This window comes from Neodiprion fabricii, chromosome 6, assembly GCF_021155785.1.
Source record: "Neodiprion fabricii isolate iyNeoFabr1 chromosome 6, iyNeoFabr1.1, whole genome shotgun sequence".
Lineage (NCBI taxonomy): Eukaryota > Metazoa > Arthropoda > Insecta > Hymenoptera > Diprionidae > Neodiprion > Neodiprion fabricii.
The window spans coordinates 25,216,397-25,244,392 of NC_060244.1; the positions used below are offsets into that span (position 1 = coordinate 25,216,397).

A 27,996-nucleotide genomic window follows, 5' to 3' on the forward strand; every position below is an offset into this window, starting at 1 on the left:
GCGTGCACAGGTAGCGCTAGAGTCCGTAAGACCGTGGTAGGGACTTTCGGTAACGCTCGCCTGCTTTATTGACATTTCTATTGGTCAAAAATTCGGCAGCAAAATACTGCGGTGGCAAATCTGTGCCAGTGAAATTCCAGCTACTGGCCTCCTGACTTCTCGTTGATGACAGCACCGTACAGTAAATTCATTTATGCCTTCCTTTTCCGACTACCTTGTTTCGGTCCAATACCAAATGCGTCACCTAGGTATATAGACTGGATAGTTGACGCTTGGATCTGTACGTTACTGAAGTCTGACTGAGGTATAGAGATCAGTGTGTATATTCGACGCCGTAAACATGGCGGATGCTGCGGCTCGGCAGCTTCAATACGAATATAAAGCGGTAATTATTACTATTTCATTACAAGAAATGTGCTAAAGTACGACCGTAATACAAAGAAAAAATTTTGTGCAACACTTATTGTTCCAGCGTCTAAGTTACGATTAAAATTTGAGAACTCTGCTTTCGTACGAAAAACGTTCCGTCGTATAGGTTATATTTCTAGTTGTATTAATTGGTTGCCAAAACATAACTTAATTGTTGTACGTGTTTTGGAAAAACACTTTGGTGATTTCAGACTTTTTGTTCCAGAACTCCAATCTTGTCTTACAAGCTGACGTACGGCTTATAGAAAGACGTAGCAGAGATGAGGCGACTGGAGAAGTTATGTCCCTTGTGGGCAAATTGGATGGAACCAGGATGGGCGATAGACATCAAAGGACGAAACCAGGCAAAGCAGAAGAGCGTAAAGTGAAGTGAGTGAAGATATAAATTTGCATAGCACTATTCTCACATTCAATAGCAAAGCAAATTACTAAAATGCATTAGGTATTAAAATGAAAAATTTAAATTGAATCATTAACGACTGTAATACGGTACAACTTTTCTCAGACGTCAAAAACGTGATGAAGCGCAATATGACTTCACTCGTATGAAGGGTGCCACTCTCTTGTCAGAGGGTGTTGATGAAATGGTAGGAATTGTATACAGACCCAAAACACAAGAGACTCGTCAGACGTACGAAGTGTTACTGAGTTTCATTCAGGAAGCATTGGGTGATCAACCACGTGATATTCTCTGTGGTGCTGCTGACGAAGTATTAGCTGTGTTGAAAAATGATAGATTAAAAGAAAAGGAGAAGAAAAAAGAAACAGAGTTGCTGCTTGGTGGTTTAGCAGAAGAGAGATTCGCCCTCTTGGTTAATCTGGGGAAAAAAATCACGGATTTTGGCAGTGATGAAAAGACTACAACAAATGAAGAGAACATTGATGAGACATATGGTATAAATGTTCAGTTCGAAGAAAGCAGCGAAGAGGATGATGAAGATGTGTACGGAGAGGTTAGGGAAAATGACGATGAAGGGGATGAAGGAGAAGAAGCAAACATTGATCGTGCAATTCACGCGGAAAACGTATGTATCTAGTCAGTTTAGTTGAAATATTCATCAAGTCTGAAGTTTTTTAGTCATATAAACTTTTAACAATTCTATGTAATTGCATTTTTATTCAACTCTTTTCTATTCATATGTACAATTTTAATATCAGATATTACAGTATAGTATCTTAATTTTTTACATTCAGTAACTGTTTCTTTACCCTTCAAACAGCTTGGTGGTGCGGAGGAAATGAAGAAGGAAAAACCACTTCATCCGTTAGATATCGATGCTTATTGGCTTCAACGGAGATTGAGCAGAATATACGATGATGCAATGGTATCCCAAGCAAGAGCTGCTGAGGTATTAGCAGTGTTACGAGATGCGGGTGATGATCGAGATTGTGAAAATCAGCTGGTTCTCCTGTTAGGATATGATTGCTTTGATTTCATCAAACAGCTTAAAAAATATAGACACATGAGTGAGTATAAAGCAACACTCACCTTTATAATTACAGAGCTAATATTTATGAATCATTAAATAGTTGAAACAGAAAGATTACAATTTGAACATTCATTAAAATTTATCTAGTTTTTTGGAAGTTTAAATATTCTGACTATTCTTACAGTTGCCTATTGCACGATGTTGGCATCGTCTCAATCCGAATCGGAGAGACAAAAGATAAGAAATAAAATGAATGATGATTTGTCTCTGGCAAAGATCTTGCGTCAGCTAGACACGGGAAAGGGTGATGATGATGCTGAAGAAACAATGGAAGCACGTGCACAACGCAAGCGGCTGGAGGAGAACGAGGATGGAGCTGGTGGTCCTGGTGGTCAAGTTCAAGGATCGAGAAATCTGATTGATTTAGAGGATTTGATATTTGCTCAGGGAAGTCACTTTATGGCCAACAAACGTTGTCAGCTACCAGATGGAAGTTTCAGAAAACAAAGAAAAGGGTAATATATTTTTTATTTTAATGATGAACAAATTTTTGGTAGAAAATCGCTACTATTTGAAACTGAACAAGCTAACACTTCAAATCTCTCATCTCAGGTACGAAGAGGTCCATGTCCCAGCACTGAAACCAAAGCCATTCGGGGAGAATGAGAAACTGCACCAAGTTGATCAGCTTCCGAAATACGTACAGCCGGCGTTCGAGGGTTTCAAAACGTTGAACAGAATTCAGAGTCGGCTTCAAAATTCGGCATTGGAAAGCGATGAGAACCTGTTGTTATGTGCGCCAACTGGAGCAGGTAAGACAAACGTCGCCCTGCTCTGTATGATGCGAGAAATCGGAAAACACATAAACGCCGACGGAACGATAAACGCTGACGAATTTAAGATAATATACGTTGCGCCAATGCGGTCGCTTGTACAAGAAATGGTAGGAAACTTTGGAAAGCGTTTGGCAAGTTACAATTTGATCGTGTCTGAACTCACGGGTGACCATCAGCTGACAAGAGAGCAAATCGCGGCAACACAAGTAATAGTTTGCACACCTGAGAAATGGGATATAATAACTCGTAAAGGAGGCGAAAAAACTTTCACGTCTCTTGTCAGATTGGTGATTATCGACGAGATTCATTTACTCCACGATGAGCGAGGCCCAGTTCTCGAAGCGCTGGTTGCCAGAACCATAAGAAACATTGAAACAACCCAGGAAGATGTGCGGCTAGTCGGTTTATCGGCTACCCTTCCAAACTACCGAGATGTAGCTGCGTTTTTGCGGATAAAACCAGAAACCGGATTGTTTTACTTTGACAACAGCTACAGGCCAGTTGCTCTGGAGCAGCAGTATATTGGTGTGACTGAGAAAAAGGCACTGAAGAGATTCCAGGTGATGAACGAGATTGTGTACGAAAAAACGATGGAACATGCAGGAAGAAATCAAGTCCTAGTATTTGTTCACTCCAGAAAAGAAACTGGGAAAACTGCCAGGGCCATCAGAGACATGTGTCTTGAGAAAGACACGCTTGGTCAGTTCTTGCGTGAAGGATCTGCGTCGATGGAAGTGCTCAGGACTGAAGCTGAGCAGGTTAAGAATCAGGAACTGAAAGACTTGCTTCCGTATGGTTTCGCTATTCACCACGCCGGAATGACCAGGGTCGATCGTACCTTGGTCGAGGATTTGTTCGCCGATCGACACATTCAAGTTTTAGTATCTACCGCAACTTTGGCATGGGGAGTCAACTTGCCAGCTCACACAGTAATTATCAAAGGCACGCAGGTTTACAACCCAGAGAAAGGTCGCTGGGTGGAATTGGGCGCGCTTGATGTCCTGCAGATGTTGGGGCGAGCTGGTCGTCCACAATATGATACTAAAGGTGAGGGAATACTGATAACGAACCATAGCGAGCTCCAATATTATCTCTCGCTTTTGAATCAGCAACTCCCCATTGAATCTCAGCTTATAAGCAAAATGTCAGACATGCTGAACGCGGAGATTGTGCTTGGAACAATTCAGAATATACGAGATGCTGTTACATGGCTCGGATACACTTATCTCTACATCAGGATGTTGCGGTGCCCACAACTCTACGCCATACCTCATGATAAACTTAAGGAAGACCCGTTGCTAGAGCTACACAGAGCGGATTTAATACATTCAGCTGCTCTGGGATTAGACAGAAGTGGATTGATTAAGTATGATAGAAAATCTGGACATTTTCAGGCGACCGAATTAGGTAGAATCGCGTCCCACTATTATTGTACGCACGATACCATGTCCACTTACAATCAACTCCTCAAGCGTACTTTGAGCGAGATTGAACTGTTCAGAGTGTTTTCATTATCAAGCGAATTCAAGAATATCAACGTCAGGGAAGAAGAAAAATTAGAGTTACAGAAACTGATGGAAAGAGTGCCCATACCTATAAAGGAGAGTATTGAAGAGCCGAGCGCCAAGGTCAACGTTCTTCTTCAGGCTTACATATCTCAATTGAAGCTTGAGGGTTTCGCACTAATGTCTGACATGGTATACGTTACGCAGTCAGCATCCAGGCTGATGAGAGCTATTTTTGAGATTGTCTTGTTCCGAGGCTGGGCTCAGCTAGCGGACAAATGTCTATCCCTCTGTAAAATGATCGATCGAAGGATGTGGCAGTCAATGTCGCCGCTTAGACAGTTCAGAAAAATGCCCGAGGAAATAGTGAAGAAGATTGAGAAGAAAAACTTCCCGTGGGAGAGGCTTTACGATCTTGGACCAAACGAAATCGGGGAACTGATCCGTGTTCCTAAACTTGGTAAAACAATTCACAAATATATTCACCAGTTTCCTAAACTGGAACTGTCAACCCACATACAGCCCATCACTAGATCCACCCTACGCGTTGAGTTGACGATAACACCGGACTTTCAATGGGATGAAAAGATCCATGGTGCCTCAGAGGCCTTCTGGATTCTTGTGGAAGACGTTGATTCGGAAGTCATACTTCACCACGAGTACTTCCTTCTCAAAGCCAAATACGCCAGCGACGAGCACCTGATCAAGTTCTTTGTTCCGGTGTTCGAGCCTCTTCCTCCTCAATATTTCCTTCGGGTCGTATCGGACAGATGGATCGGTGCTGAAACTCAATTGCCGGTCAGCTTCCGTCACCTTATTCTACCGGAGAAAAATCTACCGCCTACCGAGCTCTTGGACTTACAACCGCTGCCGATAACCGCGTTGAGGAATTCCAAGTTCGAAACTGTCTACACTGACAAATTTCCCCAGTTCAATCCCATCCAGACGCAAGTATTCAACGCGGTCTACAATTCCGACGACAACGTCTTCATCGGCGCACCTACTGGCTCTGGCAAAACTACAATCGCCGAATTCGCCGTGCTGCGTTTGCTGACTCAGAATCCCGAGGGAAGGTGCGTTTACATGGTGAGCAAAGAGGCACTAGCGGAGCTTGTGTACAGCGATTGGGTAGCTAAGTTCAATCAACAGCTCGGAAGGAAGGTGGTTTTATTGACGGGAGAAACTGGCACGGACTTGAAGCTCCTCGCAAAAGGTCAGGTGATAATAACGACTGCTGACAAGTGGGACGTCCTGTCAAGAAGGTGGAAGCAGAGGAAGAACGTTCAGAACATCCAGCTGTTTATCGTCGACGAGCTCCAGCTCATCGGTGGCGAAGAGGGGCCGGTTCTTGAGGTGGCCTGTTCGAGGGCGAGGTACATATCTTCACAGCTTGAAAAACCTACGAGGATAGTAGCTCTTTCAGCCTCTTTGGCCGACGCCAAAGACGCCTCGCAGTGGCTGGGCGCTCCGGCGGCCGCAACGTTCAACTTCCATCCATCGGTGAGACCGATACCCCTGGAACTCCATGTCCAAGGATTGAACATCACACACAACGCCTCCCGCCTTGCGGCGATGGCGAAGCCAGTTTACAACGCGATCCTGAGACACGCACCCCACAAACCTGCGATCGTTTTTGTACCAACGAGGAGACAGGCCAGAATGACCGCAATTGATCTGCTCACGTTCACCGCAGCGGAGGGACAACCGTCGAGGTTCTTCCACGCGGAGGAAGCGGACATAAAACCGTTTTTGGATAGAATGAGCGATAAGACACTGAAGGAGACCCTGTCGCAGGGTGTTGCTTATCTACACGAAGGACTCTCGATCGATGACCGACATTTGGTCGAGCAGCTCTTCGACAGCGGAGCGATCCAGGTCGCTGTCGCGACACGGGACCTCTGCTGGGGACTGTCGATAAATTCTCATCTCGTTATAATCATGGACACCCAGAGTTACAACGGCAAGACTCATGCCTACGAGGACTATCCGATCACCGATGTTCTTCAAATGGTCGCCCGCGCCAACAGACCGCTCGAAGACCACGACGCCAAATGCGTCCTCCTCTGTCAGAGTTCAAAGAAGGATTTCTTCAAGAAGTTCTTGAACGAGCCACTTCCCGTCGAGAGTCATCTCGATCACAGGCTCCACGATCATTTCAACGCCGAGATAGTGACCAAAACTATAGAAAACAAGCAGGACGCAGTCGATTACTTGACGTGGACATTCCTTTACAGAAGACTCACGCAAAACCCGAATTATTACGGTCTTCAAGGCGTCACGCACAGGCATTTGTCCGACCATTTGTCCGAGCTCGTTGAAAGCACGCTCAGCGATTTGGAGCAGGCCAAGTGCGTGGCGGTTGAGGACGAAATGGACACCCTGCCTCTGAATTTGGGCATGATAGCAGCGTACTATTACATCAACTACGCGACCATAGAACTGTTTAGTCTCTCACTGAACAATAAAACGAAGATTCGCGGTCTCCTCGAGATCATATCAGCGGCGGCTGAGTACGAAACGGTTCCGGTTAGACAGAGGGAAGAGAACTTGCTGAGAAGTCTCGCCGCGCGGCTTCCGCACGCACCTCAAGTCGCCAGAATGGCGGATCCTCACGTTAAGGCACAGCTCCTCCTTCAGGCGCATTTGTCCAGGATTCAGCTGGGTCCCGAGCTGCAAAACGACACGGAATTGGTCCTCGGCAAAGCTGTCAGACTGATCCAGGCCTGCGTCGACGTCCTTAGTTCGTCAGGGTGGCTGGCACCGGCTGTAGCTGCGATGGAGTTGGCGCAGATGGTGACGCAAGCTATGTGGTCGAAGGACTCGTACCTGAAGCAACTGCCCCATTTCACTTCGGAGACGATAAAACGGTGCACCGAAAAGGGGGTGGAAACTGTCTTCGACGTGATGGAACTCGAAGATGACGATAGAAACAGGCTCCTGCAGTTGACGGATGTTCAGATGGCCGACGTTGCCAAGTTCTGCAACCGCTATCCCAATATTGAGATGGCTTACGAAGTGCAGGACAAGGACAAGCTGAAGAGCGGCGGCACGGTGAACGTTGTTGTCCAGTTGGAGAGAGAGGACGAAGTCACGGGTCCCGTTGTCGCACCGTTTTTCCCCCAGAAACGCGAGGAGGGATGGTGGGTCGTAATCGGCGATCCGAAGAGCAACTCTTTGCTCTCGATCAAGAGACTCACCCTTCAACAAAAAGCGAGAGTCAAGCTGGACTTTGTGGCACCTGCACCAGGCCAGCACTCGTACACTCTGTACTTCATGAGCGACGCTTACTTGGGATGTGATCAAGAGTACAAATTCACCATACACGTTGGAGAGTACGAATCCGACGCCAGTTCCGAATCCGAGTCGGATTAAGGATCTCTCGATAGCATTTAATATGTTTTCAAGCCATATGTACATATATATATATGGATACATGTATCTTGATGGCAAAACTTCCGGTATAATACTGCATGGAATTGTTATGGATGGTTTTTTTGATTCGTGATCACATCCTTCTCTACACGAAACAGTGAATAGTAATCTGATCATAATTTTGCTTCGCTAGAGTATGATAGGTTTTATTCTTGATTTATTTTTCCATGTAGATGCTACGGTACGATTCTGGATGAAATTATTTGCAATTAGTCTCGATTGCTTGAATAACGACGTATGTATGTACGTTCGATCGAGTTTTTTTTTCCTACAGTTGGACTAGAAAAACAACAACATATAGTTGCGAGTTATTTGTATGAAGAGGAGAAGGTGGTGTATGTGTTTTTACACAGGTAATGATTAAAATTAATAGATGATATTTTCTGTAATTTTTATTATTAGGATAATGTTAAGCGTCGTCACTAAATGATTCCTGACACAGCAGTGGTTGACGCTTGCGTAAATGATGTAATTAAAATACGTACCAAATATAATACAGAAAATTATTCGCTATCCGACCTCCGTTCTAATTTACGTACCTGTACGGATAACGGAGTTATATATCTAGCGACATTTTAGGGGTAAACTCGTCTTATAAACATTACTAATAATGTAAACAAATTCAGCGACAGGATGTGTGCAATAACAATACGTTCTCACTCTTTTTTCTTCACATTCACGAGATTCTATACTTAATAAAATCAGTATCCATATCGATATTTGTTGCAGTGTTGTATACCGTACGATTTATAGATGCCCATTCGGCGTTACAACATTTTTTAGATACTTTCATAAGTAGATCCGGTTTACAAATACAAAATTATCGCCTAATCAGCAACTAAGAATTGCAAGGCATTGTTAAGACTTGCTAAAAAATTAGGATTCACTGTTTCTGCGGTATAACATCGATTGAAACGTATCATGGAAATCGGTTGAGTTTCTTCTACTTTTCTTTTCTTCATTTACTTTTAAAATATTATTATTTACAGTTGTGTAACACTTAAGGCTTTGATATAGGAACGCACATTATAGGTTACGAATCATGATACAATCACTTATAATTTAATCTAAAAATATTCATTCAAAGTGTTTTTTTCTGGGGAGGGGGGAACATGTCACTCGATACTCCGATCAATGTGTAATACCACATCATGTGTGTAACGGATTCGGAAAAATTAAATTCGGAAGTATCAGAAAATTTGTGACGCAAACCATGAATTTTCATATTTATATATTCGTGATATGGTTCTCGAAAGGTACGTATATCCAACAATTGTATCACGTTAGTGTGGAAATATAACGGACGCGAGTAAAGGACGGTAAATGCGGCCGCGAAAAATGTCACGTAAGTAATGTAATAAATATATATTATTACAATTAATTTTTGTTTCTCACTATATTTTTCTGGCATCTCTGCCGCGTCATTACATCATACAATACGATAATCTTGATCTTTCGGTTTCCACTTGTACTCGAAACTTTTATTATCATCACACCGAAAAATAGATAAGGCATATATAACTAATAAAAAAATAGACCGATAATTTAGACATTTTCCAGTTACCTAGCCTTTTCAAATCTCGAACGAGATCATTGATCGCAAAATTTTGTTCCTGGTATTATTTTGCAAATACTGTGTGACTGCAGCCTACAAAAAAAAAAAAACTCTTGTTCGTCATCAATTCTTAAACACGTACCCAATTCGCTATTATAATTGCTGTAAAATCTATATTATATATCCTTGAACACGTTTAGTAACTACACATATAATTTATCGATTACCTAGATATTTACACGCACACACAAAAAAAAACAACATGAATCTCATATATTCGTACCCTTAGGCTTATTTTATAACTGATCATCTCAGCGATAAAGTGCAAGGGAAATTAATTATGTAACAGATTAATAGATGCAGAGAATCCATCACGCCTCCGTCGGAAGCGTTACCTATACATATACCTATTCAGTTTTTTATGCGCCATCCGTCCATCCAATTTTTTGCACAATGTTGTCCTTCCGCACCGTGGAACACGCGTCATTATAAAACTTGACTGCAGGTAGACAAGTGCAATCTATAAATCGAATAAACCATCAAACCCATGCAGTTAATTTGCAATCTAGGTACGGAGAACACGTAACGTACAGAGTGGAAAGTAACCATTGCGAAGTAGAAAATGAAATATCGGTTTTCGATAATGGAAATCATCCCCCCTCAACCGTCCACCCACCTACACACACGTACACACACCCGCCCACGAGACGAAAGCATCGCATGGTTCACGCACGAATGCAATTGCATCATCGGCGTATCGGAGGTATATATATATCGTTGAAATTACTCCAAACTGTCTATAGCCGTGTCGTCGAGGGTGTGGAGCCAGTTGAATATCATCATGTTCCTCTCGTACTTGGACAACTGTTTGCCGCGTTCCCTCTCCACGTCGCTTACGGTCAACGGGAGGTTTTTCCCCTTCCGAGAGGTTGCGAGCACCGAACCGGAAGTCAGCGAAGTACCCGGAACCGACAGCGTCGCTCCTGGACTCGACTGCGCCGCCGATGCCGCCGCCTCCAATCTGTCCAGATTGAACTCACTCTGCGAAAGGCGTTCCATCGCTCTGTACGTCGTCAGCAACCTGTCGATCATGATCGTTCGAATATGTCATTAACCAAGGTCTACACTGGATTAACGTATTCAAAGGGTTTTCACGCCGCTAGAAAAAATGCGAATATGCACACTGTATGGAGTTGTCGGTATGACTACCCGATGTTTGATATCCTACATTGAGAAAAATTTTTAGTTTTGGTCACCGCTCAGTCCTCGACTATTTTCATTTTTTTACCACAATCGAAAAACATAGTTCCAGGTACAAAATAAAAATTAGTTTTCTAGCTGTTACCACAAAGTCCGGTATCCGTTACTATTCTTTCTCATTACGATCACTGTTACTGTATTTTTTTGTGACTGTTGCGAAAATTGAATGCTTGTGCAAGAATGAATTGACGTTAAAGCCTTGTTTAACTAAGCAAGTAGAGTAGACCGAACAAACTGATTTTGCGTTGCAATTAGCAAAAAAGGATCGACGATAGCGCAAAATGGTTACGCGTACCTCGGTTTTCGTAATACCAACAATATTCAAACAGTTTTTCTTTAACGATACCCGATTTACTGAATTTTTCTAGTTACTGTAACGAATGAAATTTTTCTCAGTGTAACAGAGATCCAGACTGGCAAATTTTTGTCAATTTTAACACTACCATTTTTCACAGTATCCAGTGGTTCCACGGGGCTGTACAAGGCCGGCTATCAAAGATGGTCAACCACTCGAGAGCGAGTCAAGTGACGCGGAATGTACCTGATCAAGAAGTGAAGTTGCACCCTCTGCGCCACTTTCAACGTCAAGAATGCGGCGCGTTACGATTCGACTAACCTTCGACGAATGTAATTCTGGCGGACCTTCTTGTTGACGGACCTGACGAGGTCGGCAGCCGTGAACGGCATGGAGTTCGTATGGTGATTCGGGGCGGGTGGCGCCGGCTGGACGGTCCCACCGTGAGGACTTGGCAGCTGAGACGTGGTCCCAACGTCGCCGACGGCGACCCAAGTGCTGCAGGACCTCGAAGCGTGGTCGAGCCTCGCCTGCTCGAGGAGAAGCCCGTCCCTGTGAGCGGTGTCCAAGGCGAGGGCGGAGACGGCGGAACGAAGCTTTCGCGAGCATCCCGCGTCCGGACTCGGCAACTGGAAGACGTCACTGGTGCTGAAGCTCTTCTGTAACCCAAGTGCCGAGGAGAGTGCTCCGCAGCTTCGGATCAGCTCCGTTTCTTCCTCGAACCAGAGGATTTCCGGTATGTCGGCCTGCCTGCAACGTGGAAACGGAGGGTGAGTCGGAGTTGTGGTTTTCTTACGTTATTTGCAGAGAAAGTTTGCGTGCGTCGAATGTAATGCGAATGAAATTTATTACGGGGACAAATTGATTCCGTGGGAGTGTTTCTATGCTGTAGATCGTGTTTTGGGGACCCTAATTTAGATATCCGAGCCCAATACACCGCCGGCTAATTTATACTTAACCCCGCGATCATTGGCGGCAAACGGGACGCGGATATATTACAGGGGTAAGTTATACGTGTACTCACTTTGTCGCGTGTTATTGGGTCGTGAACGGTGAAATAAAGCGGGATAATTTATCGTCCGTTCGCCGTGAAACGCTTTTGTCACGTAAACCGATAGGACGGGAGGTGTGAGAACGTTGGATCACAGGGTACGTATACATATGCCTTGTTTGGAATGATGTAAAAAGTAATTAATTGAAAAGCCGGCGAGGTCTGAGTTTTGTTGAACGCGACTTGGCACAGCGGCTGCAAATCAGATCGAAAATTATAAATTTTTACCCCGAAATAAAACCTGAATTTCTCCCGATTAATTATCCATCTAATTAATGCCATTGTCGCAGGCTGATTTGAATTTCATATTTATTTACAGCGACGTATTTGTTCAGAGTAGCTCTTCTCTCCTACCTATGCATACGGGTATAACAACCATCCAATATTGCCGGTAACGTATGTTTATACTTGTTATATGTACTTCGGATCGCGTGATATATCGACAGCCTGGCTGGTCGATGCTCGAAGAAAGTCTTACGTAATATTCGCGTTCGTTTGCCAATTACACGTTCTCTTTTCGACCGGTTAAAATATTATTGCACTATACGGTATTCTTAAATTGGATGTCGTTATACAGGTATACATATCTGAAAGCGCTTCTACCTCTCTCTCTCTCTCTCTCTCGCTCTCTACACGTGCACATATAACGTATGCATAATTCGCACACACATACGTGTAATACATACATTAGTTTATAAAGAATCCCGGTGAGTAACGTGTGGACACACAACACGTATCTGTCCTTCTACGAGTATTAAAAATCGTATATAAAACAACGTGAGATTGGTTATCGGATGCCATCTATTCGTCCAACCGTCGCATACGGACGTATGTAACACTGTTAATAATTTCTGTATGTTACTCCCTACACTGTACTGAAAGTTTTATTCTGATACGGAACAGTGAATTCGCCGTAAATTTACTGTATATTCAATTTGCAAAGACAATCAATGTACTTCACGATTTAGTGAATTCGAATTAATTTTTTGTCTTTTTCCTATAAATTTTAGTAGTAATTTACGTCGCTGCACCGAATTTGTAAATTTGCAACTTGATATCGTAAACTGACAACTCTTTTCTGCAGTAAAAAAATTGTAGTAAATTTGCAATCATTTATAACAGTGTAACGAGTAGCGGAAAGACATTAATTACTAACAATCGTCGGAGAAATAAATCACAAAAAACAGAGTAGGTGTAAGGGAATGAAACTCGTGGTTACGAAAATTAAATCCTAAACATCTCGTTCCTTCGTCGTCTTTGTAGATCATCGGTCGACGCGTGCGTGCTTTTTTAATTACATGACACTCGTCAACATCGACTAACAACTCCACACGCGCCGAAATGCAAGAAAATATAATAAACATTCGAGTTCAGCGGTGTTGACGACAAGCGAATAACGAAATAAAAATTTGCAACTTTCGCCGATATATCACATCCTTCGAGGACCCCCCGCGAATCTCACCTGTTGGCTTGGATCTGGCGATTATCGGGATTGGGCGACGGGCCTCTGCTGGCCAGGTGAGCGTCGCTGTACGATTTGAAAGGTGCGAGCCGATTGCCACGGGCCTCGCTGGCCGACGAAGAGACGCTGAATAGCGAAATATCCGTCGTTACGCTCTCGTGGCTCGGGGATCGCAGCATCCTGCAGGCTACCTGGAGGACCGGCGTCTGCAGGACGATGCTGGCTGCCGGGTTGTTGCCCGGAGTTGGCGCAGGCGACGCTGGCTTGGCTTCCGCCTCGGACATTCGGATTCGCTTTAATTACAAACTTATTTGCCAAATAATTATTCGCTCCGCCTCCTGACTTTGTCGGCTGCCCAGTTATTCCTTATTTCTTTCTCGTTACCCTCGATATTTTATCAGCACGGTTAAGAGCACGATGATGATTTTTTCTTAGCGATATTCTTGTTCATTTGGAAATTTTTTCAATACAGGATAAAACTACGGTGTTTTTTCCTCTTCGATTGTCACTCAAGCGCTCATTACGCCTTTTATATTCATTTCGATTTTTTCTCTCTTTAAACACCTTGACACGTTTGTTTTTATAATATCCGGTACCGGTTTCTCAAAGAAGAAGCGCTCAATTCTTGATATTATTTGTGCATCATTACACCCACTTCTCAGACCTTTTTTTCCATACCTCTTTAATCCCGTCAGCTGTTTCTTACGGATCGTCGATATACCGCTATTTATAAGTACCGATTCGTCGGTCTCTTTTTTTGTTTCATGCGACCCGCGATCATTAACGTTACCGACGATGAGTTCACTCAACGACCTGATATGTAATTCAAGGGTTAATATCTTATATAATACAAGGTATCTCGAAATGTCACCGACTTATTCTACAACTTTTCGCGTACCGCAGGTATTATTCCTCGTCAAAATCCTTGCCCCATTGAATCAACAACAAATCCTTGGCGTCTTTCCACCCCGGTATTTTTAAAACTTCGCCCCGACAACTCGCCTTAGCGAAAAGCCGGAATCACGGGATCGGCTTATTTTTCCACTCGATTACGGCGTACAATGTCGAAAAACAAGCTGCACATTGACTATTTTTCAATACTCTGAGCACTTTGCTCCCTGCAGAAAACCGGGAACAAGTCCCTTTACTTTCTTCCTTACTTTTCTCGTTACCGTTGTTATTGTTTTTACTTATTTTTTCTCAGCTGTTACTATCGCGGCACACCGACAGGCAATGACACACCGCCTAGACTATCGCTACCGGGGTTCACACACACACACACACATCTCTCATGATACCGCTCCCGGTGAATGGTGGTGAATATCACGGGAAATTCGTTCGCCTTCGTAAAGTCTCGTCGGGTTCCGCTCTGCGGACGCGTGTTTACTGCACAGGCGTCAATCGATATCTCCTAGAGCGCCGTCGTCGCCGAGTTCTCTTCCTGAACCAGCTGTAACATCCCGCAAAGCCAACAATTACATCCAGACTCCGGGCTACTCGATATAATTTCTTCACGAGATGATCATCCGATCGAATACGATCGAAATCACCGCGGTTATACGTTCGATTGTCTTCGCTGACACGAGAAGAGACACAAAATTTTTCATAACTAATCAAGTGGCAAATTATTAGCAGAAAATCAATTACAGAATTTTTTTTTTCCATTAATTATTTTCATGATTTGTATAGTTATTCGAATAATTCAGACGTTTTATTGAAATCCGCGATTCTTCATCTCTAGCGAGAAGACCATCCCACCTGGCGGCGAGGCGTGGAACCATTCCGTTGAAAATCGTGATCCGCCACTATAATTGTATCAATTTTGTTCAGTATATATGTACGGATTTTATGAATTCCAATGTGGTTTACAGACGGTAGACGAATCGAATATCGACGTAACTGTGACTCGTGACGATGAACGGATGTGCTTGCGTATAACGTCGTACAATAAAAAAAAATCGCGAAACGTTCTACAGGCAACAAAATCGCGGTTGTTTTACTCTATTGAATCAGAATAGTGAGTCAATCTCCTTAATCCAAGAGGCGAAGGTTCTAGGCAGCGGGTTAACAATGGAATCGAATAGGCGGAGTAATCACCGTTAGCGTAATTTGTTTTACTATTCGATTTGATGGCGTAGCTTATAACAGGAGGAACTCCTAATAGGTCAAGGATAATTTTGAAAGCGAGAGTCGGAGCCGCGGTGAACGAACTAAAATAAATTCTTCATACGACATTCAAAGATCGAATACCCGCACACGTAGAGCTGCCATTTGGCCGATTCCTTTCTCGCGGTTCATTTTTTATCCAACCGATTTCGCAATCTGCACGATCGTAGAAAATTCTCGACCGTCCGAAATTTTTTAAACAGTTTTGCCCGCCCAAGAAAATTTACCTTCCCGCAGGACGAAGCGTCTCATCGTCTTTTCTATCCAATTTTTCGCTTCGGCTGATCATTTCCCGCAGCTGAAAACGCAAGCGGGTTCCCTGCTCGCGGATCATGACCGGGACGATTGCAAAAGTCAGTCGATGTGACGCGAAACGAGGGAAACTTTAAATTCCACGCCTCGGGCTGAACCGGCGCATCGTGGCGCAGCGTCCCGGATCTTTTGGAGATATCCACATACGTAAAGCTGCCGTGCAGGTCGACGGAGAACGGCGAAGCTACACCACAGCCCTAGGGGGAGAAGTGCGCCGAACTGGAAACTGGGACACGTCGGCATGCTGCAGCGCTTCGGTGTCGGAGCAGGAATGAGCGCCGAACCGTTTACCGAGTGCTAAACGATCGCTCTGCAGATTTCCGATAAGACACGTATTCGTCGGAAGCGAAGAGCTGCGACCTCGCGAAAAAGTCATCGAGCATCTCGAGTAGGGGTGAAAATGTAGGAGGATCGGAAAATTGACTTCTTTCAGGGTATCGAATATCGAATGTAAAAGTTGAAAATTTGGAAATTTTAAATACAGATTAGCTGAGATGTAGAAAGGTCAATATTTTTCCTTTTTATGTGTACTCCATTTTCTGTATTTTGAATTTTATGAAATAAATCTTTCTAACCTTTTCACATTTTATCCTCACTCGAGAACCCTTGCAAGATTTAACATTATTTATTTGATTTAATTGAATGTGTATATTTTTTTCTCTCTCTTTTCTTTGACTTTATAAATACATCACGGCAATTCGTTGCGATTGAAATAGAAGTTATCGGTCAGATTAAAGTCCGTATGTTGTGAGACAAGTTTTTAATTTTTTTCTTTCTCAATTATAGATTTCTTTCAGTTTTTCCCAATGTTCCTCGAACATTGTTTCACCTTGTACGTTTCAACGGTAATTGTATATTTCACAAATCCGATCGACTTTGAGTTGCGTAACCGCGAGATCCAGCTAGTGACATCAGAAATCCATTTAATCAAGCAGAGTCGTTTGGTTACCATTATAATATTCTCCTCTGTAGCGTATTATACCTAACGTTTGTTAACAATAAGCTCGGCAATAAGGACAAAACCGTGGTAATATCGAATGTATCGTAGACGTCATACCGAAGGATCGGTGAAATGGATTCATTGCCGTGGTACCCAATTGTTATCATTCGTGTTCAATGGTGCGTGTAGAATCAATGCTGCCGAATCCCGATGAATGCAAAAACCCCAGCAAGAAAACGGTCATGTCATTTTCATTGCTATTTGATAATTTCTCGCTACTCATCTCGTACAACTTAACTGTCAACTCAAATGACGAAATATTGACTCTTATATAAGTTACCTATTGTTTTGAATTTCATTTAAGCGAGTCAAGCGTTTCCAAATAATTGATAAAAGCCCTCCAATTGTCTCGAAAATACATACAAAATCGAATAGCTTCACAAACAATTTTCCAAACCTTATATCAAATACTGTACTTTGTGATAAAATAATTGATTGACGCAGGTTCCGCAAGGTGCGTAATAAAGCGTTAAAAGATGGAGATAAATAATTTTTTTTCCATATAACCAAACGCGTCTGGTGTTGCAATTATTTGCACGAAAAAATCGTTTTCGATAATTTCATACACACTTTGAAATGTGATTAAAAACAAAGCTCGGATTGAAAACTATAATCGCGAACCTTTCTTTCCCCCCAGAAAAACAACTTCTTTTCATTTCATTTTGCATTGAATGTATAGAAAAAATGAAAAAATAGAACAAAATGAAAACTTCTGAACTGTAAAACGTAATAAGTATGCAATTTTACCCCCCTCTAAATGTATGTACGCACTTTACACTAACTGCCGGACGTGTGCCACGAATTATTTTGTCCAAAGCGGCGTAAAAATTTTCTGCGATTTCTGGCAGTTGGCAGCATACGGGTACGCTATAGGTGTTCATATTTACGAGCGATATATACACGAGATTAAACGTGTGCGTGATAGGTGGGTGGTTCATAGAACGCGTGCGTGTTTGGTGGCTGCTGGGCTTTGAAGACCGCGTAAGCGCGGTGAGAAATGGAGAGAGAGGGAGAGAGAGAGAGAGAGGTTTATATATATAAATACACATAGGTATATACGTGTATACTTGAATTCACCCACACATTCCCGCATCCGTATAGAGAGGAGAGGATCTCCCAGTGTAGTTTGTGGTGAGCTTAGTTTAGTTAGTGACGGTGTCTCTCATGAGGCGGACCTGCAACGGGGACTAGAAACGGTCGTCGTTTAGTGTAAAAATCTTTGGTTAAAAAATACCATAACGAAAGAAAAAAGAAATAAATGAATAAATAATATAAAAACAAAAATAAGAAAAATAAACCGACCGAGTCCCTGAGCAAATTAAACGCACACGCCTACTTCTACAAAGTTGTCATTGAAAAATCGGTAAGTTATCGAAGAAAAATGTCTCGGAATCAGTTACGCCAATGAATGCAAATTTTCATTCGGGCAGGCAGCGCGAATCTCTCGCGCAAATTCATCCCATCACCGCGAATAGTTGCACGCCTGTAAGACGTAGCGGTTATACGCTGTGTATGTATATCCTATTTACACTGCCACAGCGAAATTAAAACCCAAGGACGTTGATCGGACCGCATTGGTGTGCCATGTCACTCTCAAATTCGCATCGTGTGTGCAATTGTCACATGTCTGCTGCACGGTGTAATTTTCAACGTGTTACGTAACCGACAAATCTCTTCTTATTGCCAGGTTTTGTTGTAGTTTTATCGCTAATCGCACGGAAATTAATCGAGCTGTGCCCGGGTGAGAAATGTTTTATCGCTTTTGCTCAATTCGGCTCTGAATATGGTGTAAAAATCGTCGACAATCTGTATCGGCATCGTTTAATCCCTGCTCGACGTCAACGTTCGCGCGCATATCGGCTCGCTGCGTTTTTTACACGACCAATTGCTCGGCTGACCTAAATCATGCGGCATGTCTGTGGGCTTTGTATATTGGATGAGGATAATGGGAAAATGTGCCCTTATACCCCCCGTTCCTCACCGCTGTTGTACACCCATGTACCCAGGCTTGCAGTGCGAACGGCATCGCCCCCTCGTAACGCCACTTATATCGCAAGTTCGATTGTTTGCCGACTCATTTCTTACTCCCACATACGCCAGTGCGAATAAGTGTACGAGGTTGCGCGATCATTTCTCCAATGGAATAGAACAATCGAAGATACGACAGAAACCGCGTGAGCTGCACGGATTGCGAAAAGAATCGTCAGGCTGTCTGCATGTTTTTTTTCTACCTTTGAAACTTATTTCTATACATTATGTAACGCAGGAAGCGACTTTGACGAAGACGTACAAATAATTTGGAATACAAGTAAGATGTCAGGTTAAATCCGCGATTTGTTTATTTTTATTTCATTCGCCTCGCGGGCTTGGCTGACAATGAGAAGATAATTTTAGTGCCCGGTGTAATGAATGTTTATTATGCTTACGGTGGCGTTTGTTCGTTTTTTACGTACACGACAATTTAATTATAATGCACACCTACGTACGATGTATTTATGCAAAGTATATTCACGAATATATAGTACAATTGTATGCGAATACCTACATTTTCCAACATTTTTGAACGAAGTTTTATGAATCGGATTTGTTATTTAATATGCAGTAATTATAACGTGTATTTATTACAGAAAATTTTTTACCAGGTCGTAACATGAGCTACGCGAACGAACATTTTTCAAATTCAACTGATGTACCCGTTCAACGCTACATGAAAATTTATATGCTAATTCTTAAAATGAAATTTAAGCGTAAAATTTATTGAGTTGGTGTAATTCCTCGTGAAAATTTTCTCCCGCAACGGTGCGAATTTATTATCGCAGTCGTAATTTTCGTAGCTGTTTCGACACAGCGTTATATTATAATTACAAATTGTCTCTTCTTTGAAGTTCGATTCAACTCTATTTCTTTGGTATTCCTATAGCTACCTGCACGATTTTTTCGTACAGAAAACGTTCCCCTGAGCATAAATTCTGAAAGAAACGTTTAAATTTCGCTACTTTTCTACTAACATACATTATTATACCGCTCGCAATGTATTCTTTCATGGCTTGGCTCCCGAGGGCAGGAATTCATTAATCATAGTCAGTTAAGCCTTCTCGTTTGTATGAGAAATGTAAAAATTACGGAGGAGGAAGGTGTGCACGTATGGAACGCGAACGTCAAAACACTTTGAGACCCTCAGTCTGTCAGCTTTGCCGTTCGGAATACGAGATCAGTTTGACTCATTGCGAATTGGTACAACAACGGCTTAAGAAACGTCTCTCTTCGAATCCTTTTTATACACTGCTTTTCATACCGCATACAAGCGCTCGACCGATTCTCAACAGGTTTCCGAATCCGTGCAACGGTTTATCATTTATTTATACCTTCAGTTATGTAATTAATTGATTATACACGGAGATCGGTGTCCCGGTCGCACGCGAAGACTGGACGGGGGGGGTTATAACATTATTATCGGTGAAAGCACCGTTCTCCAATCACAAGTGTATTATACATGCGTATAAATGTACGCGGATCGAGTAAAAACAAGCAATTTATCCATCATTTGAAAGAACCGCATTGTCAATCGATCTTAACGGACGTTAATCCGTCGCGTTCCGACGAGAAAGTCGAGTTAACCGCATATATATGCGGAATATCTCAACGAGCTGGTGATAAAATTAAGAGACCATGGACATAGAATTGTTTGTGGAAGCGGCAAAGTTGGAAAAAATTTGCAAATCGATGCAGACGAATAGTCAACGTATATCAGCCTGATCGCGATTCTGCGTAAACCACGCTCATTGATTGCGAGAGAGAAAGGGTGAAAGTGTAAGATAATTAACGCTTTAATTATCACCCGAGAATTATCGACCTCTCCTTAAACATTTACATTGTGGGAGGTGCCGCGAAGCACTTTGACATCACCGCGTTACCCGATTGCGTACAAATTTCCGTACTTCGAGGGTAAAAAAATCATCAATCATTCAACGATTTTTCGACCCAGTGTAATCTCCTGTTTTATTTATTTTTTCTTTTTGCTTCCTCTGTTTCAATTTTCATTTTCACCCTCCGTAGTTCCCCCAACGTAGGGGTTCGTATTCAGGTATTTCAGGGGATATTTGCTCTCGGAGAGCTTTTCGGAGCTTCGAACCGAAAGTTGGGAACCCTCGGGAAGCGAGGCGCGGCAACGACGGGCAAAGGCTATGAATAGCGTCGCGACGCCGCCGCGTTTAATGTCGCCGAGGCCAGAAGCGATGTCACAATTGTCACAGCCGACTGACCTATGGAAGCAGCGATCATCCCCCCTCGAGCTCTCGATTGTGTTTTCCCTGTAATCTATCGGCAGCCGACGCACACGCATCGCGCGGCGTCTAAAAAGAGCCCATTCCCACTTCCGGCTTCTTCAAATTTTCAAATTGGGTCACTCGCCTCGATCGCATATACGGACACGTACTCATCCTTTTTATATACGTCGAGACTGACCGCGTCGAGCCGGATGATTTTTATACCCGATCGCTATTACGAGCGGTGTGCAATCTTGTGCTATACGTATTTCGGTTCGTCTATACAAACTACAGAATTGAGAAATTTTCCCCCCAAGAAATATTTTTGAAACGATATTTGGTAACGATTCCCATCAAGTTTTAGTGGAAAATCCTGCAGAGTGTAAAAAATTTGTATATTTTATAAATCCGGTTTTCATTCAACTTGAAGACGTGTTTTACTTTCAAATTTTTCAATCGATTCTCGGTGTCACACCGAGGTCTGACAAATTATTTAGTTAACCAGGGTTCGTACGCATAGGGAAAATCTGGAAACCAAGAAACTCAGGGAATTTGGTAAATAAGACGGGAATTTTGAGTCTAATGAAGAAATAAATTCTTTCTTAGACAAAGTACCGTCGATCTTGGGGGAAAAAAAAATTGCACGTGAAATTTTGTTTCGTCGCTCCATTTCGTATATTCTACGTATATGACGTAATACCAAACTTTCTCTAAGTTTGTCCTTACGGAAAATTCCGGGCTATTTGTAAATTAACAATCAGATAATACGATAGTAAAGTACTAGGTAATATTAACCCGTCTTTGATACACTTACTTGCGGCCACGATTTTGACACACCAGGTCAATTTGACCCGGACGATGCTTTATCCACCTGTCATTAACAACCCTTTGATCGGATTTTAGTTTAAAAATTTAGAGATGTACTTTAAACATTCTCTAACGTGTCTGTGATATTTAAATTCAGAAATTATAAAATTAAAGTGTTTAAAAAAATTAATGGAATTATGTCAACGAAGGGTTGAAGGTATTAGTATATTAATGTGTAAATAAATCGTAATTAATCAGCGGCATATTTTTTGAAGGATTCCTGGAAAAATGTTATTTTCAGGCTGGAATACCTGGAAAAGTCAGGGAATTTTAGATTCCAAAAAGCGTACGAACCCTGTTATCCTGTACAATTTGGTAAAAAAAAAAAAAGAATTGTCGGACTTTAAGCTCAACAAAACTTTTTGTGCATTCTCTGTTACACCTGTATGTCTTTCTTTGTTTTTCTCTTTGTCTGACGATATGGAAGCACGGTTTTCTACGTTCTCCAAAAATTTCAAGTTACATACATATTTACGTCCGGATGCGTCTGTAGATAAAATGGGCATCTGGATAGTCTGGAAAGCGAAATAATCTCCCGAGCGAAGTTTCGAGCGGAGCTCAACGTTTGGTAAATTTCCCCCGGATCGGTCTCGCCCTATTTATAGAGAGATCGCTTCGCGGTTGAGAGGAAAATAAGTACCCATCCACCGTTAAATATAAATTTTGATTTAATTTTTCACCGTATTTTTATTTTCATTCAACCGATTCGAGTAGCGCACGCGTCTTCCATAATTCATTCTTCCCGGCAAAGAAACGAATGTCAGAAATTCTTTTTATTCCGCCGCACGTTGCCGGAGGATAAAAGACCCGGTGTCGTTTAAAAAGTGACTAAAAAATTTCGCGAAAATACAACAATACGCAAAGAAGACGTGATCTTTGACTATATGCATTACACGTACATACATATCGCGCGGCGATGAAACAAACAAAGCGTCACATCCGGATGTGCAAGCGAATTCTTTGCGCGATAATATTCAGAGACCTTTTTCGTTAAAGTCGTTTTGTCGTGCAGCAAAACGCGTTCGTTGCGCAGCCGGTTAATCGGGATTCGTTCGGCAGAAAAAGCTCTCCGGCGTATCGCAAGCGTCGATATTATTCGCCATTCGGTGAATGCCGCGTCGTTAGTCGTCAACGCGATGCCAATCTCGTTACGGAGCTTTTGACGAGCGAACTAAATTGAATTAACCTTTCGGTCGCTTCCCTTCCCTCTCGTTTCGTACTATCTGCATACACAGCGATCACGAGCCGACGCTGCGAACGAGCAAGTATAATTCTCCTGTACAGCCTTGTGTTGCAGCATGCCTTCCAAACAACGCCGTGCTAACAACGAGCAAAACCGAAACCGCGAACATCTGCAAACTTACGTACAGGGATTTAAACGCGAGCTGACATCCGTGATCGTGATTCACAATGTATATTTAACACCGGATTATTTCTTTCTTCTTTGCAAGCCGTATTTCTCCGGATTGTCCCTTTTCTTTTTTTGCCGCAAATTTTTCCTTGTTTTCTCACTGTTGAGAAAAAGGTTGGATAAAATACGGAGGCTTAAGCTCTGCGAATTATATACGTAATTCCGCGGAATTTTTTACCCTTGTAAAAAAGTTTGTTACTTACTTTTTTTTTTCTACCTCTTCTTTTGTCAAGAAACTTCTGCTTATGTAGGTATTCCAAAATTATACCGAAAGAGGCTTGCTAACTAATCTACCGTGCAGCGGGAATCCCTTTTGTACGTCTAGATTATTGAATTACTTCTTGTTTCGCGAGGAACTAAAACGTGAATTCATCGCTTTCATTCAGCAGGTAAAGAGAGAAACCAGAACTCCGATATTCGGTAAAATGGGATCGATTATTACAGTTTATTACACAGCATTTGATCGATTCGGGGCAAAGTCATGGCTGTATACTTCGGTTTTCGACTCGCTGATTTTTCCGAAGTTCCGGAAACGTGCAGACGTGCGTCCCACGCGCGTTTTCCTGCACAGCAGACGAGCGACGCACCGAATCCGAATACAGCTATAATGCAGCGTACGCAGAAATCTAGGCGTGGGTGAAAATTGATTTTGCCTTGCAGCATGGATGCTTTTACCAATGGTAGTAAAACGGCGCGTTTTACGGGTTTCAAGGACCTCTGCTCATTGCGCATCATATATGCTTATAGTGCTTCGAGCTTAAACGAGGGACCGAGAGTTAGACACGCTCATTCTTTGCTGCTCAGTTGCGGCTGTAAGGTCTGAAACGAGAGTATCTTGCCTTTTATTTTCTTTTCTTCTTGAATTTACGTACGTACTTACATTCTGTGCCAAGGCTCTGTTCGCCAACGGACAACGGACTTTCGGTAAACGAAAAGCGTTTCAGCACACCTTCTTTCCGGTAACACGGTTCTTTGCTTCAACACCTCACGTGTCTCGGTTGAATCTGCAGCACAATATTGAGGTAGTCGTACATTGGATATTTACCAAATTATCATATTCATAAGACAGGAAGATTTTTTTTAAGATACACGAATGAAGAATACTGGAATTACGAACAAAGGCTCGTAGACATCGATGCTTTATTTCAAATCGCTTTAACGTGGTCAAGAATTTATAGTAGATTCGTTTGATATTCTAGTGGAATGGATTTAATTTTTTTTTTTTTTTTATCTTATTGATAATTAGTTTAACATTACCACGAGCGAATTTGCGGAGCAAAAATAGTCTTCCGAATAAAACGAGCCATCAAAAATTGAAATCTAATGAATCTACTACGTTTTCCAACCATTTCGAACTTTTCTCTAAAATTCCAGGATTTTCAATACTCGTATTTTTTAATCTATCTTCGTAGCTTACGAATGTAATCATTTGATAAATACTGAATTTCCGACTATGTCCTAATAAAATAAAAAAGTAGCATCGGTTTCTGGTCAACCGAGACTCGAGCGCTTCGGTCCGATAAATGGAAGGGATCGAATATCCGAGTACAACGTAGAGGAGAAGAAAAACGGCAAGTTTGAGGCGCCAGCTCGTCCGTATTGCGCAAGGATGCGACGGTTATATCAATTCAGCGTGTCGTGGGCTCCTCTCACAATCGGTTTATACAACGTGCCTTACGGAGATGGGGAAAACGGGGAGAAGCAATCCGTGACGACTTTCCCACCGTTCTCCTCGCGACCGATTCTCCAGGTTCCCGCCGATATTACGGAACGGAACCGTTCTCGACGATCCAGCCGGCCAGCCAGTTAGTCGGTCGGTAATTCAGTCGAGCAGTTGTCCTCAGTAAGCTCGATCGTTCCTCGGGTTAATAATACGCGTGATTTTCTAACTGGATTGATTAAATCTCCGTCAAGAATCGACAAGTAATCGACATTTTGGATATACTCCGGAGGATATAAATATTTCGCGATTAAAACTGATATTCGAGTGACAGTTACGATCATGTGGTGTGTATTAATTACAACTGGTAAATTGTGCTTCGAAAGTGGATTTTTAAGGCTGGATTGTTGTATTTAAACTCATTCGTAATTGGTGTACGTGTAATTGTGAGAATTCGATTTTTCGGTATTTACGAATCGTCCATGTGCCTATTTTCGTTTTAGAAAGTACAATTTGCACGCCGGTTTATACTCTTCTTTAAAACTATACCAAACATATTGTTTAATATTCAAATAAGACGAAGGCACGGTAATGAAACCACGCTTTACTTCTACCCTCGTTTTACACAAGTACTTCTGAAAAACAGCACAGTATGAATTAATGTTCGATTTCTCCTCAATTTTTTTCCTGCTCTCAATGCGGTACCTGCGAAACAATTTTCGGAATGAATAGCGTTATTTGTGCTACATTAGCTAAGTGGCTTAAATATCGGAAATATGTACGAGATCGATTTTCTTGCCTTTGCTTCGCCACTGCGTATTCATCCGCCCTGTAGACGACCCGAAGTAGGTGTTCCACTAATTCGATTTCGCGTATCACTCTTGAGGCTAAATTATGCCTAATTTGAGTTACGTCAAATCTTTATTTGTAACTTGGCCGTAGAGATAGTTGATGTTAAAAACAGCCTATTGCGCTACGAAGAATAAAAACAAAAAAACTGTCCGTTGAATTTTCAAGCGCGCGATCGTGCATAATAATTATATTTTGGACAAAGCTTTTTTTGTAGTAAAAATGTTAATTATCATTGTACAATTCTATACCTTTATAGGTATAACTTGAAGTCGTACATTTATGAATATTCTTTCAACTTGTCAATATTCCAGTATAAGATTTTCCACCGTAAATAAATTACAGGAAAATTAGAACTCGTATAATCGAATATAAATTGAAGGAACGTTTTCTGCCCCACAGATAGAAAATGACCACGAACCCCTCAGCGGGAGACACCGTCATCCCGACGAAGACGAGTATAACAACGAATGCAGCCAGGGATCGGTTGATCCCTGGTAAAACCGAGTGTCTCTTTGCCCGGGCAGAATCGACACCCGCGGCGAGGAAGAGACACCTGGAACAGTCGAGTTCTCCGACAAAGGGTGAGATACCGACCAAGTCACCGAGGAAGAGCGAGCCTCCGGCGGAAGTGGTCGCGAGAGACCTGCAGGATTCGCTCGACGAAGCGAAGATGTGCGTCGCGAGTGCGGAGGATCAAAAACGAGCGCCGTCCTGCGCTACGGAATCGCGGCCGGAAGTACCGAGAGACAAACCGTCGATACGGAGTCTCAGAAAACGCCAGGATCAAGGCAAAACCCAACCACCAGCGGCAGCGAAACGCGAGAAAAATGAGACGCGGCTGATCCCAAGGTCACAGATTCCCTGCAGGAGCCTGAAGAGGTCGTCGGAGGAGATTCCCGAGGGCGGAAAGTCACACCGAAAGAGTCGCGCCGACGGCGTTTCGCCGCGGGAACCGGAAGTTGAAACCCCGAAATCCGAAACGACTATCACAGGTAATCCTCACTGCAGGACGCAAACGCATCAGCAGTTACAGAAGAGAGACGAGGCTGTGAAGCTGAGAAAAACTATACAGTGGCTTGAGGAAGGCGCTCGCAGGATGAGGGAGGACCTCGCAGCGACTCGCGCCGAACTTCACGAGGAACGGAAGGCCGCGAGGTTGGCCAGGAGGGAACTCGACTCCGCTGTCAAGGACGCGAGGAACGGCGAGGCTGCCAGGCACCTTCGGATCATCGCCGAGCTCAAAACGAGGTGAGGAAGAAAGCAGCGAAACTCTAAATGCGATCGGACGTGGTTAGTTTTATCTTTCGTTCAAGTCCGTTCAGCCTGTTTCACTCGCCGGTAAAAGTTACAGCGAAACGATACGAAGCGGTGGACATGCGTTTAGCGTACCGATCGTAATATCGGCGAGCACGATCGATGAGATTATACACAGCTTACTTAAAGTTGAGACGCTGAACTTTCTTCTATCCGCTAATCGCGCGACGACGAATTCAGGCCTTTTCCCAAGCGCAACTGACCGTGTAAACTCGCGAAAGCCGGTCGCTTGTTCGTGAGAATTTAACAAATTCACATCTCAAGTTCGAAGTCGCGTTATTTGCTAGGAAGAAAAGCAGTTGAAAAATCTACGATTCTTATTCTTCGTTTTAACAATATTTATTCTTACCATCATCCGACTTCTTTTAGACGCCAAAACATGAGTTACACGACATGACGAATAAAACACGTTTAAAATGCCTGATTCTGCAGGTTTGACACGTTCGTAATGATTTAATTACGGATTTGCAGATTGGCGCAATCGCCGACGCGCACCGGCGTCGAAACCGCGTCGACATCTTCAAAGGCGGACATATTACGAGAGGAAAATCATCGCCGAGAATTGTCAGCCCTGAGAAGACGCCTGGCGGAAGCTGAAGCGTCTGTCCAAAAGCTCAAGGCGAACGCGTGCAGTCCTCACGGTTCGGGAAAGCGGAGAAAAGTCGAGGGTGCCGACGGTCGACGGCTGGAAGTCGAGGTCCAGGCGTTGAGGACCGCGAACCGAAATCTGGAGGAACGTCTGCAGGTAAACAGCCGAAGTCGTTTGCTTGAGAGGATAATCCTCCGACGAGTCTCTGAAAGGTGTAACGATACCGATTTCGATAGTTTTCGATGGAAGAAACGTTTTATTCCAGATTTTGAAAGTGGTGGTATAGCGTGGTTCAGTTTTTTCAA

The 27,996-nt window shown here is 42.9% G+C and overlaps 3 protein-coding genes across 5 annotated transcripts in view; 2 read left to right on the forward strand and 1 right to left on the reverse strand.

The window, feature by feature from the left end:
• Positions 1-90: 90 nt before the first annotated feature.
• Positions 91-7,914, forward strand: LOC124185363 (putative U5 small nuclear ribonucleoprotein 200 kDa helicase). The gene is made up of 6 exons (XM_046576048.1): positions 91-385; positions 635-798; positions 935-1,454; positions 1,650-1,896; positions 2,044-2,374; positions 2,472-7,914. Exons 1-6 carry the CDS (start codon positions 341-343, stop codon positions 7,570-7,572), a joined length of 6,408 nt encoding a protein of 2,135 aa, XP_046432004.1. The 5' UTR covers positions 91-340; the 3' UTR covers positions 7,573-7,914.
• Positions 7,706-14,643, reverse strand: LOC124185366. The gene is made up of 3 exons (XM_046576054.1): positions 13,256-14,643; positions 11,064-11,492; positions 7,706-10,268 (listed from the first exon to the last, which is right to left on the reverse strand). Exons 1-3 carry the CDS (start codon positions 13,537-13,539, stop codon positions 9,971-9,973), a joined length of 1,011 nt encoding a protein of 336 aa, XP_046432010.1. The 5' UTR covers positions 13,540-14,643; the 3' UTR covers positions 7,706-9,970.
• Positions 14,644-17,867: 3,224 nt separating this feature from the next.
• LOC124185313 (janus kinase and microtubule-interacting protein 3) overlaps positions 17,868-27,996 on the forward strand; it is a 52,784-nt gene continuing 42,655 nt past the window's right edge. For 2 of the 3 annotated variants that reach the window (XR_006871364.1, XM_046575951.1), the window contains exons 1-3: positions 17,868-18,096; positions 26,188-27,036; positions 27,574-27,847. Coding sequence is in view for 1 of the 3 variants with exons in the window: in XM_046575951.1 (XP_046431907.1) it covers positions 26,195-27,036; positions 27,574-27,847 (1,116 nt within the window). In the remaining 2 variants the exon portion in view is untranslated. Of the gene's footprint in view, positions 18,097-24,182; positions 24,201-26,187; positions 27,037-27,573; positions 27,848-27,996 lie in introns of those variants that run through there. The other variant, XR_006871365.1, reaches the window with a different exon arrangement.

Bases quoted from the DNA above. Each gene is read 5' to 3' on its own strand.
- LOC124185363 (XM_046576048.1), top strand. From the start codon at position 341: ATGGCGGATGCTGCGGCTCGGCAGCTTCAATACGAATATAAAGCG. The intron at 1,897-2,043 runs GTGAGTATAAAG...CTATTCTTACAG, and splicing joins TAAAAAATATAGACACATGA to TTGCCTATTGCACGATGTTG. The intron at 2,375-2,471 runs GTAATATATTTT...CTCTCATCTCAG, and splicing joins TTCAGAAAACAAAGAAAAGG to GTACGAAGAGGTCCATGTCC.
- LOC124185366 (XM_046576054.1), bottom strand. From the start codon at position 13,539: ATGTCCGAGGCGGAAGCCAAGCCAGCGTCGCCTGCGCCAACTCCGGGC. The intron at 11,493-13,255 runs GTGAGATTCGCG...TCCACGTTGCAG, and splicing joins CGCCAGATCCAAGCCAACAG to GCAGGCCGACATACCGGAAA. The intron at 10,269-11,063 runs GTTAGTCGAATC...CATGATCGACAG, and splicing joins CAGAATTACATTCGTCGAAG to GTTGCTGACGACGTACAGAG.